Source organism: Athene cunicularia (assembly GCF_003259725.1).
Source record: "Athene cunicularia isolate RWA chromosome 19 unlocalized genomic scaffold, athCun1 chr19_part1, whole genome shotgun sequence".
Taxonomy (NCBI): domain Eukaryota; kingdom Metazoa; phylum Chordata; class Aves; order Strigiformes; family Strigidae; genus Athene; species Athene cunicularia.
This window is the reverse complement of record NW_020799124.1, coordinates 11,272,447-11,294,766: the sequence shown is the minus strand read 5'-3', so window position 1 is coordinate 11,294,766 and position 22,320 is coordinate 11,272,447. Positions and strand designations below refer to the sequence as shown.

The 22,320-nt window shown below is 46.5% G+C and overlaps 1 protein-coding gene across 4 annotated transcripts in view; it reads left to right on the top strand.

The window, feature by feature from the left end:
• The window catches only part of CALN1 (calneuron 1), a 128,746-nt gene that overhangs the window by 46,879 nt on the left and 59,547 nt on the right, over window positions 1-22,320 (top strand). For all 4 annotated transcript variants that reach the window (XR_003399739.1, XR_003399740.1, XR_003399738.1 and 1 more), the window contains exons 3-4: window positions 5,069-5,212; window positions 19,308-19,420. Coding sequence is in view for 1 of the 4 variants with exons in the window: in XM_026861603.1 (XP_026717404.1) it covers window positions 5,069-5,212; window positions 19,308-19,420 (257 nt within the window). In the remaining 3 variants the exon portion in view is untranslated. The remainder of the gene's footprint in view (window positions 1-5,068; window positions 5,213-19,307; window positions 19,421-22,320) is intronic.

Genomic DNA, 22,320 nt, shown 5'->3' with positions numbered 1-22,320 from the left:
GGGGGGGTGAGGGGGGTGTGTGTGTGAGGCGTTTCCATTAGGCCAAAAATGTAGTTATTTTGACACTTTGTTTCCATTTGCAGAAAAAAAAACCCAAAACACAAAAAAACAAGTGTAAGAATAGCAGATGGAGGGATGGAAATTTCCATTTTTTTAAACAGACATAGTAGTTACGAGACTCACTTAACAGTTCACTCAAGGACGTGCTATTTGCAGCTTTTAGATCATTCAGTTTGTACTTTGGTGCCCAAACCTGCAATTAAGTGAATGAGATGACTTGCAAGATTTCGGGTGGTGGTGTTTCTTCTCTTATCATACTAATGAAAATAGCTATAGGACTCTGATTGTAATTGCTGTGCATTTAGGGTGTGGTAGTTACAGCGTAATTACAAAATTTATTATGGTGATATTTATTCCCAGCGAAATAACCTGAAACCATCTGCAGCGCCCAAGGGTAGCTAGTGGACACTAGTGGCTCAGGCTGAATTTATTTCCTGGAGTATTGTGATTCATTCTCATTCAGGAAGCAAAGCAAAATCCGTGATGGTTGCCTCTAGTAACCAGTTATAGGGAAATCATCTGTAAATAAACCTGTTACTGAATGTGGAGAAGGGATGAGCCGGGGCTGGGAGCGAAAGGTCAGGTTCCTGCTTGGCCAGGGCAGCTGGAAGTGCCGAGAGATGTTTTGAAGGGAAAGGATGGAGCCGGTGCCGCGTGAGCGGGTGGGTGAGGATGTCTTTTCTGGATGCAGATGGAGAGAGTTAATGCCTTGCTAGGCCGGGTGTCAGGTCCAACTCTGACAGCAGTCTTGTTTGTGCCCTTCAGGAAGGTAATGAAAGAAAATAATCCTTTTCCCTGATTCTTCCTTTCTTTCTTCCCAGAGGAGTGTGGGGGTAATTGGATGGTCATGTGCTCATTAATAGGGAAGCTTGAAGGTGCAGCTGTTGAATGTGAGGAAAGAGAGGGAATTAATTAAAAGCAACCCTCCTCATATGCAGCTTTTGAATGCTCAGATGACTCTGAGAAGTGAGTGTTGTGCTCTTGGGTCCCATGGAATATAAATCCTCACCAGGCAAAAAACGTAAGGCTAAACTTTCCTGAGCAACATGCCTTCAAACCCAGTTCACCACACCTGCCTTGGCCCAGATGGCTCAGGCAAGGGCCCTTCTGCTCCCCAATCTTGGCCAGTCCTCACAGCGCTCCTTCCTTCTTGCTGGACTTTTTGTCCTGGCAATTCTTTCCAGCCTTGTATCATTTTGGAATTTAATTAATGTTGTGGCTGCTCTCTCTTTGAGATCATTAACAAAGATGTTAGTTAGGATGGGGCCAGATGCTGATCCTGTCTCTTCCCTCTTTCACTTGCACGGTGTTCAGCATTAAGCTCTGTGTATGGTCCATCTGACAGTCCCTCTCTCTGCAGAAGCATCGCTTGCTGGTACTCTTCAGATTAATTCTGGGAGTGAGACAGTTTAGTGCTGCTAATTGTCACTGGCTGTCAGGTGAGCACTTTTATGTTGAAATCACTTTATATAGAGGAGCGGCATCACTGTGTCCAGGGGCTGGAGAAACTGAGACATGGAGAAGAGCACTCAGGTCCTAGCCTGGGCTCCTTGAGAAGGGGTGATGTTTCCTGAGGCTCAGGTCAGTGCCTTCACCAGCAAAATGGCCTATTTTCTGTTCTCTAAATCTTTCTATGTTTTCTCTTCTTTCTTCCCTTTTATCCTCAAATATATTTCTGTGTCAACTGCCTACCTTTGGGAGTAAAAGAGGATACTATGTAGTGGAAAGTGGAATAAATATTAGTCTTTGCTAACACTCCAGGAAAGGTGTAATCTATGTGCTTCATTGGGTGTAGAGGCTCTGCTGCCATCCTGGATGGGCAAGGGGAAAGGCGACCGCTGGGCACCATTGCTTTGTCACCTGCCCCCCACTGTTATCCTTACTCTTCCTTACAAAGACTTAACTTCTTGGCCAGGGTAAAGCATCCCTATGCAGAGCAGCCAGCCAGCCACAATGGAAGAGGTCTCAAAGTTACTCCTGAGCCCTGGCAATGTCTTTGTGGAGAGGTTTACTCCATGGACCACATCCACTCCCAGTTCTGAGCCAGAAGCATCAGTTGCCATGGTGACTTCTTTGGGAAAGTCATATGGGGAAAGTGCTGATGTATTTTTAGCTTTGGATAATGAAATTTAACAGCTGGAGATAAAGGTAAGGGCCAGCCAGGGTACCACATGTTCATGGACCGCTGTTTGGGACCGGCTCTTCGGCAGCGCTGGTGGGGCTGTGTTTGGGAAGGGTGCTCAGGCCTGTGGCTCACACTCTGGGTGCTGTGCAGGACAGCACCCACGAGTGTGTCAGAGGAGAAAGAATCACTATAAAGAAAAGCTGATAAGGAGGTGGTGTTACATGTAAAGATAAAGAGGAGGCACTGACTGAGGTCATAGCTCCTTCGTGTACAGTGTGTTCATCCTATAAATAGCTCTTCAAATATACCTCTGCACAAGTGGTATTTATAGAGTGATGAGTGAAAAAAGCTTCATTTGGTGTCAGGAGCTGATGTGTGAAGGATGTTTCAGGCTTGGTCAAAATTTCCGATTTCTGAGAGATACGGAACAGAGCTGGACCCCAGACGTGCAGTTTCCTCTGATCGAGGCTCAAAGGTTGCAGTGCTGTTAAATGCCCCTTCAGTATCGGGGTATCTGGAGAAGATACTTGATAGATATTGGCATTCAGATATCCTACAGCAGAGCCTTTGTACAGACATAATTTATTCATGTAATTTGGATCAGTCTAACTCTTGCGTAAACTTTTTTGAAGGTAGACTCATATTTTATTTTCTAAAATACTTTCTCGGCTCCCTGCTATATTTTTAGTTCTTTCGTCTTCAGCTGTCAAAAGTTTATTTTAAAATTAATTGATTTCGATGTAATATTTACTGCACTTTAGCTTTCAGCACAGCATATGAAAATAGATTTCACTACAGCTGGCAGTGTCTAATGGGATTCGTTCCTACTCCAAAGGTTCTTTGCATTATGTACTGATACTTCCAGCCGAGCTTGCTTTGAACAGCCTCACCATCTTTTCATAGCACCAAGCCTACACCAGCCTGGGCTGGCAGCGAGACAGGGTGAAGCATTTAAGTTTAAAGAAGCCACAGTTGATGCATACTTGAACCCATGTGGATATTACAGATATGGCCCAGTATTCATTGGCATTAATAGGATCTTCCCTTTTTGCATCAGTGGGCTCTTTGGCTGCATTAAATATTGATCATATCTCATTATGATAACGCAGCTGTGGTGAAGATGAAGCGGTAGGTCGTGGAGGTGCCCTGGCCCTGGCGCCTCACCAGGGTATTACACATGGCAGAAAGCATCCCATGGAAATCGGAGCAGACTTTGCTAATGCACTGGTGTTGTCAAGGGAGGTGGTGAACTTTGATGTGAGGTGATTTGGAAGCAGCTTGAATTGTAAAGCTTTACAGAACCTGTTGGCAGAGATGTCACTGAAACTGTTTCCTAGTGGGTTATGATGCTCCTGGCTTTTTCCCAGGAGGGCTGAGGACCATCCGTTACCTTTCACGTAGCTCCACAGCAGGGGCGGGTGCCTCCCCTACCCCTGGGGAGCAGAGGGCAGAGGTGACATGCTGGCAGTCCTTGGCAGGACTGAGAATATTTTCTTGTCTGAGGTTTAATGCCTGAACTACCCAGGACTGGCCAAACTTTTTCCATCCACTCTGTTTCCTGATAGAGAATAGAACATTTTTTCATTAGGTTTTTGTTGGGGTTTTTCACAAAAAAGCCTGCTGAGTTTTCCCTCCCACTTCTCCAATGAAATGCTTTCACGTGAAGATTAAACTCCTCTGAGCAAAGTTGCAGCGGGCCCCAGCATACTGATTTTTCTTCTATCCTCATTCCTAAAAGAGATACGATAAAGCATCCTGTGTTTTCCTCTCCACAGCATGGGGAAAAGATTGTTTAACCAGAACTAAGAAACCAATTCCTCTTTCTCTCCCCACCTCCAACCAAACCCTTTAAAGTAAACAGGCTCCCAGCTGGCTGAAATGTTAAAATTTCTCTGTTTGGCATTTGCAACAGTCAGATCTGGGGAGTTTGGTGGTGGGGCTTCAAGCTGAGACATCTGTGAGGAGCAGGAAACATGCAGGGTCATTGAAGTGGTGGATGCATAGGAGCCCTTCGATGTGGTGCACGAGTGGATAGTGACTCTTAAAGGCTGGAGGGGAATATGCCAGAATTAAAAAACATAACAAAGTCAGGTGTCAGAAGCTGAGCCAGGCTGAGGAAGAATAATGGAAGTGATTCCTTTGATGCCATCAGCATTTTTATTGATCAGAGGCTGTTTACTGCTGTAAAACAGTTATAAATTAGAGAAAAGATTTGGAGTGAGAGATGGAAATTGCCCAGGTATGGTTTAAAAGATGTATGTACATCTGCATTTATTGAACAAGGGAGAACGTGTACATCCAGGCTCCAGCTGCAGAGCTCCGTGCCCTGCAGAGGAGGCAGTCAGCACCCAGCTGTTCTTTTCACAGAGTTTTGTTGGAAAAAGTTCGAGCTTGGTCTGCCCATGTAACATAAATTAAACGTGCCTTGCAGACATGCTGAGGGGTTTGGAGAAGAGCTGCTGCAGAAGCCCCTGGGGCTGGGGTTTGCTGTACAGCTGTATGCAGGGAGACTTTACTGAAGATCAGGATGGTTCACCCACAGCAGTCCAGGGCAGCTGCAGCAGAAAGAAACGGAGTTCGATGTGTAATGAATACATAATTTTGCATTGATATTTAGCACAGAAAACAGGCAGCGTGAGTGGGGATGCTGTTGTATTTATCTGTCTGCATACAGAGGCATGCATGCATGACTGCATACACACACACATATATATATATATGTGTGTGTGTGTGTGTATGAACATACCCTGATTGCACTGACTTGAAATGGCCAAATATGTATCATTAACATTAGAAAATGCAATATATTCTGTGTCCCACGTGTGCAGATGCATTGATCAGGGAGTCCTCCACCATAACAACTCCTCTCTTTCTCCTTTACAGAAATCCGCGAAGCTTTCCGGGTGCTGGACAGGGATGGCAATGGCTTTATATCCAAACAGGAGCTGGGCATGGCAATGCGTTCCTTGGGATACATGCCCAGTGAGGTGGAGCTGGCGATTATCATGCAACGCCTTGACATGGATGGTAAGTCCTTGCTGCTGGTTCTCTGTTACTGGCGGAGGGGGGCTTTCTCAGTGCATTGTAGCTCATGGTTTTGGCTCAAATAGTTTACGGTCTCAAGGAAGGTCTGGAGAGGAAGCAGAGACAATTTGCAAGGAAAGGGCAGATGACTGTGAGCCGTCAGCCTCCTGTGCATAAACCTGCCCCTCAGGCAACCCATGCAAGGGAGATGGAGCATCTTATATTTAAACCAGCTGATACAGTTGAGTGAAGACAGACCTTTTTTGCAACCTTTCTCTGCAGAGTTGCAAATGGTCTTTTGCAAGGCTGTTGTAACGTTTCTCTTTGTATTCCTGGGCAGCATCTGGCCCAGTGACACATACTGGGAGATGACCTGAGCACCCAACCAAGCAGAGTTGCCCAGTCCTGTGGTCTCACCGCCCCTTGCAAGTAAAAAAGATGCTGTGGATGGGAGCTGTGTTGTGTTGTAATGAAGTGTTGATGGTTTTTGAAGGAGAAGTTTAGAAGAGTGGAATAATTTTGAGCAAAGTCCTGCTGTGAGAGCTCGTCAAACAATTACTAAGAGGTAATAAAAGAAACAGAACCCACCATTAACAGGAAAAGAGAAATGCAACATCAGGATGCTGGAGCCCAGAGAGGACTTTTTAACTGCTGCAAAACTACAATCAGAGATGATCACAATGAACGGGCTGTCTTTAAAATGTCCTTGGTCAGAGCAGGAAGGGAGACTTTCCTGATGCCTGAAACGTGCAGGGAAGCTGGGGTGCAGATCTGACCTTCTCCCACCCTTCTGCAGGCGGCTGCGGCAGGGTGGAAACACTGTGCAAAGTTAGATGAAATCACGCCAAACCAGAGTGCTGGATGCAACCCTGGTCTGAAGGGGGATGTTTGGGAAGCCGATGTGACGCCAGCATCCTTGGGGAGACTGCTGAGAGCAGAGACCATGGGAGATGGTGGCAATGGGAGAGAAGCTTTCCAACCTCCTTGGGGATGTCTGACTTGAATGCCCCCATGAGATGCACAGCACAACTATATTCATCGGGCCAGGGGAAGCAGGGAAGAGGCTGTCAGCCTGCCCGGGGGTGTTCAGCATCTCCCCTCGACAGGGAGACAAAGTAACACAAAACCTGGAAGATAGAGAAGACCAGTCGTTGAAATGATCTCATTCCTAAAAGAAAAGAAAAAATAAAACCCCCATTGCTTTTAAAAGCATTGTTTTTAAAAAAAATTATTGTTTGCACCTTGTTATGTTCTGCTGGCCTTTCCTAGCAGACCAGGTGATTCCTCTTTAGGTTTTGTGAAGGAAGGCCAGACTCAGCATGGTGCCAATTCATGGGGTCTTTTACCGAAACTCTGTGCTTTTTTGGAAAAAGAGTGCTGTGGACTTGGCTTCCAGTTTTGATTCATCTCCAGTTATTCCCTGACTCTTAGTCTCGCAGACTTGAGACTTTGGCACTGTTCTGTATACACTCCTAGTGTGCAGGGACCTGTAATCGGAGAGGTGGGGTTACAATCTAGAGTAATGGGCTGCAGATGGAAGGTGTTAAATTCCTGTTTGAGACTTTTCAGAAAGCTCAATGTGTTTTCTGCAGAGATGGGAGGTGATTCTCCATCTCTTCCAGCTCAACAGCTCCAAAGATAGAGTCCAGTTGTGTCGGGTGTTTTTATTGTTCTTATGTCTCAGCTGCCTGTTGCAGTGTTTTGAGCAGAGAGTTTGGGGGCTGGACACAAGTCTGTGCTATGTGAAGGGCAAATGGACCATACATTAAAAATAGACAGGGTAATGGGAAATTTCTTAGTCACTGAACAAATAGGGGAATATTATGTGAATGATTTACCTTGCCTGAAAGTTGAATTAATGCTATATAGCTTGTATTAATATTATATGGCTTATGGGTACTTTGATAGATTGTCGTCATTGTTTTTAAATTTATTTAACTTGAAATATGCAGAGTGAGAACCAGCAATAGCTTCCTCTTTCCTCTCCCACTGTGCATGAGCATCATTTGGTAGCAGGGCTTGAACCCAGTGAGCTCCTGGGGCTGTCTGTCATGCCTGCACTCCCAGGGACAACCTTACCCTCCTTCCCGTGTAGTCCTGTGAAGGGTTGCTGAACCTTTCCAAGGCTTTGGCTCAGCATCAGGTGGGTGGGAAGCTCGACTGGATGAAAGGTCACGTTCAAGGAGGTCAGGAAAGCTAGAGGGGAGGTGCTAATCCTCCTGCGCATCTCCCGGCACCTGACATGAATTATGATGTGACAGCAGGTAGTGTAGCCAGACGTCCGTTCCTCCACACAAGGCTGCTGCCAGTGTCTGCTAATAATGAGGTAATACAATTGGCAGTGGTTTATATTTAATCTGAACCAGCCTGGACAGACCTAGTGCAAACATACGGTTTTCATCAGAAATTACCTTGGGAGTACATTCTCATTGCAGGATGGCAGAGTGGCTGTATCTGCCATGGCTTATTTAACTGATGGGCTTCAAATAATGAGCAACTGGAGCTGGTCTGAATTTGTATTTCATCACCAACCCTGTTTTCTGTAGGGATCTGGAGGGAGGCTCAACCCTGTCTAGGTCAGGCTGAGGAAGCATTTGAGCTGTAGGAGCAGGGTTGCTAGGTTGGACAAAACGTGTTTTACGAGGAGCATGTGCAATGTATGCTGGAGTGGTTTTGTGGCTGAGCATAAACTGATATGACAAGAGCATTTCACACCTGTATGTCACCTTCTGCCACAAAGGATCTCCCCAAGCTCAGTGAATAACTCAGGGATCAACTCTAGAGACACCCAAGGACAATTGCCTCTGGGGCTGTAGTGTACAGCTGTTCAGTAACACAGAGTTGAGCCTCAAATCAGAGCAGAAATGAAGGTGCATTTCATAATTTATTGCATTTGAAGGCAAAATGTAGTTAGTTAGAAAAGGCTACTTGAACTTAAGTGAAAATGGCAATTGCACAGCTTGGATTTTGCCCAGGAACTCTTCATGGGTGTCGTATTGCTTTTAATGGCTCCATGACTCTTGAGTGCTACCATCAACCTCCCTTCACAGGTGACATGCCAGCAGCCCTGCCGTTGGCAGGGTGGAACCAAGTTCAATGAGTGGGTTTGCCCCCAGAGACTGTCATGGGGTGATGCTGAGGATGCTCAAGAGCTTGCAAATGTGCTCCAGGGCTCAGAGTGGCCGGAGGGGACTCCTGCCTGTTGGGATCACAAGGATGCGGGTTGTCCCATATTGTGAAGCCCATGGCACATGGAGAGGTTTGGGTTACTTATCTGCTGGGCAAGCTGCTGCAGGGCTGGGGAAGAGGGAGAGCATCCAAGAAACATTAAAATGGGACACCAGGGTGGCTTGGGGCTGGCAAACAGATCAAGACATATTTTTTCCCTGTACAGACAAATACAAACTCACAGCAAATCCTATATTGAGAAACATCAAAAACCAGTTTGCCATCCCCAGAGACATCTGGCAAATATTCCCAAGAGGCTGACCACATGATTGCCTATTAACTTGGCTTTTTTCACCCCAACAGCTGAGGCGAGTTTGGGCCACTGGGACAGGAGATGCTTTGTTCCTGTGCTGGGGCAGGGGGTGGGTTGCGGTAACTGGTGGTGGCACTTGGGAAGCCCTCAGTCTTGGCCATACCTTGTCCTGAGGACATGCCACAGCCCTGCAAAGGACCACAATCCCAGCTACATTTGTCCCCTTAGCATGTGCTGAAGGCACTGATTTCCAGTGAAAATCTACTTCTCACCAGTCCTCGCTGTAGGGAGATAAGCATCAGAGGCTGGAGGACCCACTGAATTTCCTTCAAACACCTTTTCTTCCAAGTCTGTTTGCTGTTCTGCAAAGCATGCTTCACCCAGGTGAAGAGGAACGCAGCTGCCGCAGGGAGAAATATGATAGTTGGCATTAAAAAAAAAATGAATTAGGGAGAAAAATGAGAATCTGCTTCAACTATTTCAAGGTCTCAAGAGAAATCTTATAAATCAACAGAAACAGCCTTTTATGAACTACCGGAAGATGCTACGGCATTGCTGTGATGGGGGAGATGAAAGCACCAAAACAGACCAGAAGGAAAAGGGATTTTCTGTGCAAAAATGCCTCTTTTGGGGAAGTGAGGTGAGGAGTGGTGGTTCCGTCACATGTTGGAGCATGAGATTCACATTAGGCCAGAGTTTTGCTTACATCTTGGTACAAGTGGAGTGCGACTGTGTGCCAGCAGAAGGTGGTTCAGTATAGCTGGGCATCTATCCAGTGTGCTGTGCCTGGTAGGGACATATTGTTTGCTTTTGGTCTGCAAATAGAGGTCAAATCTCACCTTAGTTTATACCCTTGATTTGCTTTATTCTTAGACATAATTAGGTACTGTATGAACATAAACGCTGCAGACTATGAGAGGTGCATACGTCTCTGCAATCTGGAGAATGACCTGAAATGTTCTGCCAGTATGTGAAAAGTAAAATATTTTATATATTTATGTGCTGGAGAAGAAATTATTTGTAAATTATTCCAATTGGCAGTAATGCTAATAAAAATGCAGAGAAATGGCACATTAAATGTGTTGCCTTATCTGGGATGTCTACTCTTTAAGCAGACTTTCGCAATAAAATAGATGAATGTGTGACTTAAGTGTCAAACTGTTTCGTTACAACATAAGACACTTTTATCTGAGGAATAAAATAAGCACTCAGTGTACTAATTAGAGGAGCAGCTGGTTTTCAGTACCCTGGAAAAATAACTTCAGGCTAACACAAGAGGGGAAAAAATCCCTCAGTATGTCAAATTGTTTATTATAGTATAAATAGGAAATACTTTGATCAAGCAAAAGATAAGCTGGTTTCATCAGTGTAGAAGTGAGCTACCTGTTACCTTTTATCACATCATGTGATGCATCAGCAGCAGTGGAGAATATACAGCTATGACATCCTCATGAGCAATAACAAAGAGGGGAAAAAAAATCCCAATTTAAAATTCTGGAAATTCCCAAGATGCTTTTCACTGGCTCTTTATGGAGCAGGGAATTGAAGAGGGGGGAGGGGTGTGTGTGTGGAAATCAGTAAGCTATTCACAGTGACCCTGGCGAAAAAGATTCTGAAGATGTGCAGCTCCCAGGCAGCACTTCCGAGGTTCATCCAGCTTTAGGCAGCCCCATGGTTGCAGTGGGGTTCTGCAGATTTGTCTCCTCCTGCTTCGCATGCAGAAGTTGTGCCGCTCAGGTCTGCCCCGCACAGCGAGGCGTGCACACACTTGCCGTGATCCCCTTGGGAAAGGGAATAAATGACAGTGACAGAACTGCACGGCATCGAGGGATGGTGTCCATTCACTCTCTCCCTAAGAGTCCCTTCTCCGAGCTGCTGCACTGCAGCTGGGGCAGGGTTTGTGTGGACACCTTGCTTTGGTTCCTTGCACTTGCTTCCCCACGCAAGGGAAGGGGCATCGGATCTGGGTGCTCCACGGGCTGGATCCTGTGTGCTGTGTCACAGGGATGGAAATGACTGAAGGCCCTGAACTGGAAGATCTGCAGAGAGAATAAATCTCCCTTCTAAACGTTAAGTGCTGAGCTTTCCCCCCTGGCCTGCAGAAGGCAAGTTCCTTGCTCTTAGATGTTGCCTGGCCAGATGTTGCTTCTGTCCACAAGATCAACCTGCGCTGCCCTGTGTGGGATAATGGTAATATTCACAAGCTGGAAACATTTTATCTCCTTTTGTCTCTCCCCCTCTTCATTTCTTTGTGGGTTTGTTTGGGTTTTTTTTCCCCTCCTTTACTGCCATGGATAATTCCTTGTGTTTCAACATTTCAACATGAAACTGTGTAAAATAGCCTGGGTTGCTGGAGGTAGACCAGAAACAGTTTCTGTGTTTAAAATGCAGAATTAATAGGAAAAGCACGGCCAGGTTGTTGCAGACTTTGGGTTTTTCCTCTCTATTCAAAGACCTCTGATTTTTTGTATGTGAGAAATGATCTAGCAACATTTTAGCATAGTTGTCCTTTAAAGTGTGTTGCTGAGCTGAGAAACTCAGTCGGTGAGATGGATTTGATGAGACTTGTCTTTATTTATAGAGGCCACTTTCTTCGTGTCTGCTCCGATTTGTAAAAAGGAGATTATCATATTATGTGTTCTCGCTGCAAAGAATGAAGAGTAATTATTGTTGCTGGTGAAGCTAGTCAGATTTGCAGCTCAGTACTGGGAAGAGAATCATAAGTAATATAAAATTCTGTCCTCAGTGCAGTGCCTGGACGGCTCAGTGCAGCCGTGTTGTATAGATAGGACAAGAGGAAACGCTGGACTGCAATTCCCCCCCTGGAGCCAGTCCACCCTGTGCTCCAGTGGGGCAGAGTCCTCTGCAAAACACCGCACCCGATCTGTGATCAGTCTCATGCAGGAGTGCCTTGTAAGTGGCTTGGGTCCTTGTTTAATTTTATTTATTCCTTAAAATGCAGCACTCCTGGTATTATGGTTTTGGTTTCACAGAATGCGTATGCCACAGGGAACACACGTATTCCTCTGTTTTAATGAGCCTGTGACTTGCTGGTTGTCTCCAGGTTGTGCCGAGCTGTCTGATAGCTGCACACAGAGCTCTGCTGCTATTCCCATGGCCTGGGAAGTGAAAATAATAAGTCCTGGATAATCAGGATGTGATTTTGCTCCTCTTGATCCATTTGACAAAGGGGTTGTCTGGTTACAACTATCAAGATACAAGAGTTCTGCAAAGACCTGCAAAATGAGCCCTCTTGGTTTTATGTGCCAGGTGCCTTTGCACAGGGGAGAGGATCCGGGGGGACATGGGGTGGAGGGGATGGGGGGGGCTCGCAGCAGCCGTGCTGGGGACACGCCACGCTCAGCAGACTCTGCAGTGCCTTTCCCTGCAAGACGGCTGGTCACAGGGATGGGAATTGGGGCCTCCTGGGGCGTCCTGGGGTGGGTGTGAAGCTGGCATGCAGCTCGGCAGGTATGGATATATTTTTTTTCACTGCAGTCACTGTTTTTGTTGGACTTTTCTTCTAGCCAAGCACTGACAGCATCCTGCTTGGTTTAGTGCTTGTGGTGCAACACGGAACTCGTCACACCTGGCGCCGCAGAGGCAGAGCCCCCAGTCCTCTTCAATCACTGTCTTGCAGGTCAGCTCCTGGACAGGCTCCCCTTGGGCAAACATGGGGAGTTAATAGATTTCTTTTTTTTTTTAATGGGGAAGCAAACAAGTCCTCTGCAGCCATTTCCTCTTTGCAAGACGAGCCAATGGGCTGTCAAAATGGTTAACTCTCAAGGTCCTCTTCTCAGTGTTGGATGGATGTACCACCACCTCCATCTTTCTGGGCTCTGCTGAGCCTTTCAGACCCCATGGAAATTTCCTCCTCCAGGAACTTGTGTCTGTACAATTTGCTAATCTTTTATGTGCAGTTGTCATTGAACCAGAGCAGCCAGCTCCATGCAACCTCTCCTAAAACTGCAGTGCCCTTAAGGGAGAGAGCGGGCTCCAGGGGAGATGTTTCACCCTTTCCTTCAACTCCAGTGATGCTTTTCCTCCACAAAGTCACTAAAGCTGTGGGATGTGTGGCAGAGCTGGTCAACAGTAAAAGAACAGCTGAGGGAACTGGGGTGGTTTAGTCTGGAGAAAAGGAGGATGAGGGGAGACCTCCTGGCCCTCTGCAACTCCCTGAAAGGAGGGTGCAGAGAGGGGGGATGAGTCTCTTTAACAAAGTAATAAGTGATAGGACAAGAGGGAATGACCTCAAGCTGTGCCAGGGAAGGTTTAGACTAGATATTAGGCAGTATTTCTTTGCAGAAGGGGCTGTTGGGCGTTGGAATGGGCTGCCCAGGGCAGGGGGGGAGTCCCCATCCCTGGAGGGGTTGAAGAGTCGGGCTGACCCAGCGCTGAGGGATCTGGGGGAGTTGGGAACGATCAGGGGGGAGGGTCATGGTTGGACTGGAGGAGCTTTAAGGGCTTTTCCAGATGAGATGATTCTGTGATTCTGTGATTCTGGGTATGCCCCCACTGTTCTCAAGGAGCAAAAGAAATGAGAAATTGTATTTTTTACCAAGGGAATATCAGAGACCCTCTGCAGATGTCTCTGGGGCACAAACTCCCAAGGAAATGCTAACAGGACTTTTTGGAAGTAGGAGATGCTCGTTGTTGTCATTCTCCATCCTGGGGACTGGTTGCACGTCCCATGCCCGTGGATCACCGTGTAGGCAGGCAGGGAAGGTCTAGCACCCAGCTCTGCTGGCAGCCTCCTTTTTGGTAACATTTGGGAAGGTGATGCTCTGTGCCTCAGTTTCCCCACTGCAAAACAGCTGTCAGCGCTGTAGTGGAGCTTTATCTCTTCATTTCAGCCAATTTCATGGATGTCTATATTTAAAACTGTTTTCAGAGTTGAAAGTTTTATGAAAGACTTTCTCTAGTTCTTGTTGAAATTATGGGTTGAGGCTGTAATTAGGCAGAAAATCTCTGGGTTATGCTGGGGAAAGGGTCAGGGTCAGACTGGTGAACAGACTGTTCTCCTCTGACCTTAAAATCTCTGAAACCACAATGCTCAACTGGGAAATATTCTGTGGCTGGAGATTTTCTGTGCACATCCTCTGCATCATTTCAAGGCACAGCAGCAACAGCCTACACCAGACTGTATTATTACTGCACAGGTTACTTTATGGCCACAAACAATGACACAGACGGGGACAGAGTCACTGCAGCTAGCTATTAAGAGAATAAAAATAAACAGGAGTGTTGTGTGTGCCTGGGACCCAAGCTGCAAAAGACTAGCTCATTAACTTTAAATATATCACCTAGCTGCACTCTGGAGGTCAAACTCGAGGGAAAGGAAAGTGTGAATACTTATCAGTCTACATACAGCAGATCCTCATCTCTGTTCAAATGTGTGCCTCATTTTAGTGCCATGTCAAGAAACTTTTAAGCAGGAGGGAGAACGGGATTATCCTGAGACTGGCCAGGGAAAAGATTTATTTAGGAAGCAGTGAGGACAGATTATCCAGGCTCCCTGTTTAATGCACAAGGCTCTGAAAAGCAGGTGTAAGTCTCTGTTCTGCCCTTGGGTATAGGCAATGCAATCCATGCATATTTTCTCCCTCTCTTTTTCTTTCCCTGTCCCGTTCTGTCTTTCTCCAGTCCAATGAATATTTAATTATGTCCTCCAAGGGAGCTACTCTGATGGGAGAGTTTTGGACAGACAGCAGTTGACTAAAGGCTGAGGGTTGAGGCTCTCCCACGGGATGGAGGGCAGGATGGGTTCACACTACTGCTCCTCTGAGCATTTAATTATTTCTTCAAAGCAGGAGAGCTCTGGCAGGAGAATTTGCAAGAGCCCACGAACAGGCTGCTGCTACCTGGGACATGGGGATTTACCATCCCAGCTCAGCCTGATCCTTCTCTCCTATTACAGGTCCCGTGTGGTTTGAGGGTGGTCTGCTGCACTCTCCCTGCCTGGCACATCCAACCTGGGCAAACCACTGCTGGTGGTAGATCCTGTGGGATCAGGATAAATGCACCAAGAGAAAGGCAGGATGGGGCTCAGGCCACACGGGTATAGATTGGCTTGCTGTAAGAGTACAGCCAGGGGTATTTCATGCTGCGATTGCCCTCCTTGGTGACCTGACAATGTGACAGCAGAGCTCTGCCTGCCCTCAAATGCGTGTTTCCTCCTAAACATCCTCCAGCTAATGCAACCTTCCCTTCTCCCCATTGTTAAAATCAAGGGTGCTGGGTGAAGATGAAATCCTTGGGCTGGAGCTGAAAGCCCATCAGCTTAGAGAGAAGGTTGTGATTTTCTGTGCTCGGCTCTCATACACGAGTGAAGCACAGCACCTCTGGCAGAGTGACTAATTGCACTTTGAAACGTCTTTGACCTGGGGATCTGGAAGCACAACCCCAATATGAATGAATTGGGGTTGAAGACAAGTAGCTTAGGAGAGCAAATCCCCCTTCAAAAGTACTAGAGACTCCTTCGGCTCCCCCTGACATGCATGTCCAGCCCAGCATTTGCTCCCTGGGAGAGCCGTGGTATTTTACAGTCTCCTCAGTATGTTGAATCATTAGTGATTATCCTTTTTCTACTCCCCATTAGTTTATTTAGAAGACTGCAGTCCAAGCTGGAAAAGAGCTTGGTTTCCCAGCTCCATGCTGCTTTTAGCTGCTGCTCCATTGTCTTTGGTGTGCTTGGCATAAGTGGATGTTGAACATGATGTGGTGCCCAACGATTCCCTGCTGTAGCTCTGTGGAGCTCCATGGTGACACCCAAACTGAGCTCACAGCATGGCAAATGTTGATGCTGGGGCTCTTCAAACTGAAATTATCCCCAAAGTCTTTCTGTACCCAGTGAGTGAACAGTGCGCGTTGTGAGTTTGACAGGTCCAGGACCCCTTGTTGGCCACGCATGCTCTTTGGGCACTGAAAAGGTTCTCAGAAGACCCAAAGATGTTGCTGGGTGCCTTCAGCATCCTCTTTCCACAATGGAGCAATTAGCCAGGCTCACACAATTGCTCTGGGGGCTGTTGACGGTGCATCTAGTTTCTATTCCTTTTTATTATCACCTTTGCCTGTTTTTTTCTCAGAACTGAGGCAGTGTCTTGCAGGGAGAAAATCTTTGTGAGTATCTGGAAGCACTTAATGCCCAGCTGATGCTAACGGACTAGTAATGATGAGCAGATCTGATTTCTCTGATGATGTGGCCAGTGATGTTCTGAGTCATAGTTTTAGTCATGCGAGGTTCAGCCACATGATTGCTAAACCCCTTCTGACTCTTTGGCATTAATGCCAGGATTAAGAGGAAGCATTATGGGGGAGGGAAATGTTAGGGCATAACTGTAAGTAAATAAATAAATGGTTTAGGTGGCTTAAAACCAGGGGTTAAGCTCAGCTCTGGTGTTTTGCTAAGAGCACCCACACAAGCAGTGACCGTTCCTTGGCTGATGGGTGGTAACTTGAGGATGGAATCGCATCCTGCCTGGAACCCCTCTGGTCCTCACCCACCTTCCCACCTGACAGTCTTCTGCCCCAGCTGACCCACACTGCCATGCCTCAAGCTTTCCCTGTTCTCCCAATTTGTAAATAAGTTATTGCAATGTGTGAGTGCCTTCATCAGTCAGGGACTTCAGCGTCAGGGATTCCCTTCAGGCAGGGGACTGGGTCTGTGTGGTCACAGCTGATAGCAGTGTTGATTGGGGCTTGCTGGATGGCTTGTGGAAAGGAGCAAGGGAAGGTGAGAGCAGTGTAGACAGCACACATGCTCCAGCTTGGCATTTTCCTCCCTTTCTGCCCATCCCTTAAACCCACCTAAAAGTTAATTTCTGAATAAGCCACACATCACTCGCTCTGAATATCAACTACTCTTGAGTGAGGAGCACATCTGTAGGCACAGCAGAGCCAAACATGGGGATGTATGCGGTGTTTGATTTGCCTCCAATGCAGATTCTCGAACAGATGCTTGATGTGTGCATCGCACATCAGCTTGTAGCACGCTGTGTACGTGACTGCGGCTCAGAGGAGGAAGGCATCTTTTCATTGTACCCAACACAAAATTTCAAGCTGAGTGATCCCAGGATCTGATGGGTAGCCTGAATGCTTGTAGATCCTACACGTGATGTGGGTATCGGGCACTTCCTTGTTCTGCCATGATTGTGGAGAGCAACCCCGTGTATTTTCACCTTGCAACCATGCCGAGTTGCACTGGGTGCATCTTAGAGCCTATGTGTTGTTTTTTATAATATTTCTCCCCCAGCTGTTGAATACTGTAAAAGGAATTTTCAGCCAAAGTTGTGAGTTTCCTGATATTATGATGCTGCAGTCTCCTGAGATTCTGATGGCAGGAAGGTTTGTTTTCTACAGCTTAAAGTGAATGTTAAAGGAATATTTCAATCAGGCAAAATGTTTTGGGGTCTAGTTTCCTTCCAACGGTTTTAATTGAAAAAGCAGTCAATAAGGGGATAATGCATTTTGTAATGGCATTTTTCTTCTGAGGTTGTGCAAAATGCTATAATTAAGCTGATAATTAAACCCTGTGAAGTTAGTTATGATCCCTGGCAAAGGCACAGGGAAGTCACAAGCAAGGGTTTGCCCAGAGTCTTGTTCCGATTCAGACACAGAGCCCAGGGGTCCTGGCACCTGCTTTCTCATGAGTCATGTGTAGGAATAAATCACGCCTCTCCTCTGTGAATGAGACAACATTGTAGAAAATGCAAATTGAATAACTCAATATTTTGGGGTCACATATGGATAGACCAAATATATACCTGGGCAGGTACTAGAATCTCTTTAAAATGCAAATTGTTTCCTCGATAATCTGGCTAATTTCTTTAACCCGGTTTGCATCATACTGAATTATTTTGTTACTGCCTTTCCCTTGAAGTGATGTACTGCGATGTAAACCGCCCCGAATCCACTGTCACCTTGCATTACCTTCCCCAATGTGATCCAACGTGCTGTGACTGATACAATCCGACTTGATGTCATAAACCAATGCTTCCCGTGGGGAAGCAGAAGGAACACATTTTCTCACAGACCATAAATGTTTTAAAGAAGTGATGGGGTGCCCACCCCTTTCCTTTTCTACTTAATAAGCTGTCCAGAAAGGAACTCCATCCTGCAAGTGCACAGCCCACTCCAGCTCAGTAAAACCCTTCAGCGTGTGCTGATCCCTGAAGGTGTGAGCAATTTTTGCAGTTGGTTGGATGGGGTCTTCTTGCATGTTACAGGATCAAAGCTATTACGAATCCCTGCTGGTTTTCTTTCCAGAGCCCCCATCACTGGCTCACCCCTAGGATATTCACTGTTGTCTTCAAGAAATTACAGCAAGAGCCTAGTGAATAGAGTTCGCTATTCTGGCAAACGAGCGTTTTGATTCTGCTTATTTTCACATTTTGTTTCTGTGAAGATAAGGACATGGAGAGATTTCAATCAGTGGTGCATATGCTCAGATCAAGCATATGAAATATAATAAAAAGGACAGATAGCAGCAGCATGGAGTGCACGTGGTAAAGCTGTCACGCAGGGCTGCTGCAGGTACTGCAGTCAGTAGTGACATTTTAATAGTAGCCCTTGCATTGATCTGCTTTAGTCTGATGGGTTTCGACACTTCTTACACCTAATAATTTAGCAACAGCAACTACATGGAGAGGCGGATGCAGTCAGTTCCAGCTGAATTGAATAAAAATCAACCGAAAAGTCTTAACAGCTGCTGATTCTGTTTCCAGACTTGAAGGAGGGTTAATATATCCACCCATATCAATTGGCCTAATAATATGTAGGAGGATGTTTATGGAATTACAGACAAAGGACAGCCATACAGACATTTAGCTACCCTGTTTAGAGAAGCAGGTCTCTTTAAGATCTTTCAACATTTTTTTTTTTTTTTTTTTTTTTTTTCCATTTTCATTAAGCATTGCAGAAGTTCTCTGAGGGAAAAATAACATTTGATACAATGCTCAGACATGCTTCAAACAGCCATGTGCCTCATTTTCAAAACATACAATATACTGCAGGGGCTTGGGACTGCATAGACTCAGTTCATTAATGGCAGGAGCAGTCTCCTCTTCCTGCTAATGGCACTGAAGCTGTGTCTACACTGCCTGCTCTGCATGCTGAGCACACAGGGCTTTTAAGAGACGGATGCTGATGAGAAGCTGAAATGAAATGCCTTGTGGATTTGCAATAGTCTGGCTCTTCCCTCTGTGTGTACTCCCTTCCTCTGGAGGATGGGGTTGGCCCTGTAAAAGCTTTGCAGAGACCTGGCTGTTTGGCAGGTCTGCAGAGAGGAAGAGCCCTGGCCGTGCTAAGGGCTGCTGTCCTCCTGCCAAAATTGTTTTTTTTTAAGAAGTGACTTGCCTAGAAACTCTCCGGGGCTGGGGAACGGCCTGTTCATCTCTAGTTGTGCATTGCCTGGTCCTGTCTTCAGGTGTGGGTATGCCACAAAATGGAACATTCTTTGGGATATCAACAAATCTGGGTCTGCAGGTGCCAGGAAGCTGGTGCAGGAGGTGCCGTGATGAGTGTATGGGTCCATGATATGCAGCGGGCCCAGAGCACCATGTTGGACGTTGGCATGAAATGGTACTTCGGTGAAAACATTGATCTTTTTTTTCATTCCAGGGGATGGCCAGGTTGATTTTGATGAATTTATGACCATTCTGGGACCTAAACTAGTATCATCAGAAGGGAGAGATGGCTTTCTGGGAAATACAATAGACAGCATATTCTGGCAGGTAAGTGGTAATTTTTTTAAAATGCAACTTTAGCCAACTATCAATAGCTTCCAGAATTGATTTATTGAGGAGCACAAGATGTTTTGCTAAGTGTGAATGCTTGTGTAAAGGCTATTGGGGTCTGCCTTGCCATGTGCAGTGTAAGACCATCCCGCATTGCTGGAGGGACCTGCTCTCAGCCAAGCCCTGGGCGGGAGGAAGGGAAAGCACATATTGTGGCTGAACTGCAGCTGAACACAACGGAGCACCCAGCAACATGTTTGGGAGCATTTTGGAATTCATTCTTAGAAGTAAAAAACCATTTTTTCTCGATGAGTCTTTTGAGTTAGGAGCCTTGACCCTGTCTGGCTGCTCTCAGAAATGTGCCACTGTTCAAGGTCCCTTGGCTGTGGCAGAGGGATGCTGCGAGCAGAGCGAGGGGTGCTCTGCAGGTCATGTCTGATCAATGCTCCTGTGGTTAATTCAGGTCTGAGACTGAGGATAACCGTGTTGTGCCAGTGCAAGTTTTACCCATGGTGCTGCCCTTGGATGGTTTGGTCCTGCTGGGTTCAGGCATTGGAGGGGAGGCAGGTCTGGCAGCAGGAGCTGCCTTACATCTGTCATGCAGCGTGATTTTAAACAGCGTTAGACCTTCCTGGAAAAGCAAGGACAGTCCAGGCTTTAGTGGTGGGGATTAAAAATCTCCCAAAACACAGTGCTGCATATTTCTTGCCAATGGATTAAATATGTGGCTTTCCGTGAGATTACTGCTCATTTCATTGATCATCCAACAGCCTTTGCTTGCTAATAAACTTTAGCTGTTACCAAGTTTATGTGAATCAAAAGAGTCAAACCTGGATATAAGCATTTCTGACTTCTTTTACTACCCTCCAACACTGTCCAGACTGAACTGGGTGGGGCTTTGTAAAAGTCTTTTAAAAGCCTTTTAAAAACTTGTTCCTGGCCTCCTGGCATGTGATGGAAACAACACTGGAAATCCTGGTCTGGATTCTAGTATTTTGCCATCAAATCAAGAGTTTGGTGTTGGGGAAGCCACAGTCATTTGTAATATACCTGCGGAGACGCGAGAGCTAAATGCACACCACGAAGGGCAGGACTGTGAGAGCCACGAATACTTTAATGCTCCATTGCACCTTGCAAGCTCATCCCAGCATGTGAGCAATGGGGAGAGGAGGAAGCACTGTCCCATCCCACCGAGCCACTGGTGCCTTCCAGACCCACCGGTGAGACTGGCCTCAACGGGGACATTCAGGAAGCAAAAATACCCGTTGGGAAAATCGAGTTCATGAGCTGAGCTCTTTGTTGGGGTAGCAGAGAAGTCTGGAGCCCTCCCTAAAATTCAGCTCCCAGGTTAACCCACTACCATTTAGGGACCCGTCAGCCCATGTAAATGCCTGCAGTGGCTTTGCTCTGAGAAGCGAGGAAGGGAGGACGTGTGCTCTGGATTTAGAGCAGCAGGACTCCTGGACTCAGATTTTGCTTTGCTATTTCATGTGTCAGGGACCGTGGGCCTTGTACCCCCTGGGCTGCTCTGGGATGAGTGAAAAGAGCACAGAGACTTCAGGTAACTGCCCCGCAGTGGGAAGGGACAGCCCTGGGGGTTGTCTGCAGGCAACAAAGCTTTGGCTGAATTGCACAAGTGCTCCAGGGCCTCGGAAACAAAAGTTTATGTTCTTGTAAGGATAAAAATACATCTCTTTACATAGCACTTTCCTGGCTTTCAAAGCCCTTGAAGAGAAGGCTTCATCTCACATTTCATTTCTCCTGGGGTATGAGAGCTCATGAAGAATGCAATAGTTTTGCTGCTTATTCCCAAAGAAAAAAGCAGGGAATTGGCCACATAGGGAAGTGTCATTCAGGGAAAGGGATCCCCTTGTCCATTCCTACCTGGCTTTACCCAAGCTGTCTGCAGGGCCATAGTCACCTCATCTTTAAGCAAAGCATTAATGCATCTGCATTATCTCCAGCAGTATTATGTCTGATTTGAAACAAAGCCCCTTCTGGAATCAGGTCTTGGCTGTGTTTCCCATATCCCCCTGATGTGCAACTTTTACATTTGCTGGAAAAGAATGGCAGGGAGAAGGGGGTGAGTTTGTGTTGCTGATAGAGCACTTAGCCCTGCAGTCACCCCCAAGGAATGATTTTAAGGAGGGGATAGTGGCCACAAGCCTGTGGTTGTGACTGGTGCTGGGTGACAAGGGAAGCGAGGGTGGGACAAGAAGAGACAGTTCTGCCTTGGTGTCAGCTGGCTGGGCAGTGCTACCATGCAGCAGGCAGCAACACACATCTTGAAGAGGCTCTTCTGTCAGTCCCAAGGGGAGAGAAAATCCATGCTGGCATCCAGAAAGTGCCTTCCCCTCTTTTCCATCCAAACAGTTTCCCTCCAACTGTCACGATTTTGGCTCTCCAGTTTTTTTTGCCAAGGGTCCAGCTTTCTATATCGTGCCACTTCTGTGCATACTCTGTTCCAAGTGTGCCTTAATAACACTTTAAATAATGAAATGACAGAGTTAAATAATAAACAGCAGCAGAAGGAGAGAGGAATTCAAAGGAACAGGCGAAGGCCTGGGGATGCATTTACAGATGAAGCTAGGAGTGAGTTGGTGGGATACAGGAAGGCGGTTCCAGATGGCAGAAGCTGCAGAGGGGAAGGATCTTACAACAACAGCAGTGGGGCTGCAGGAGATGGGGTGTGGGTAGAAGCAGTAGAAGAACAGGGAGGAGATAGAGGGATCATGAGTGGAAGAGGCAGGCTTGAAATAATAGGGAAAGGGTGCATCCCTCCTATCACATGTGTTGCCTAAAGAGCAATGGTCAGCCTAGGAGAAGCAGAATTTAGCTGAGACCTGGGCATTGACTGATAGTAGAGGCACAGAAGGTCTCTCAGATGTATTTTCTCT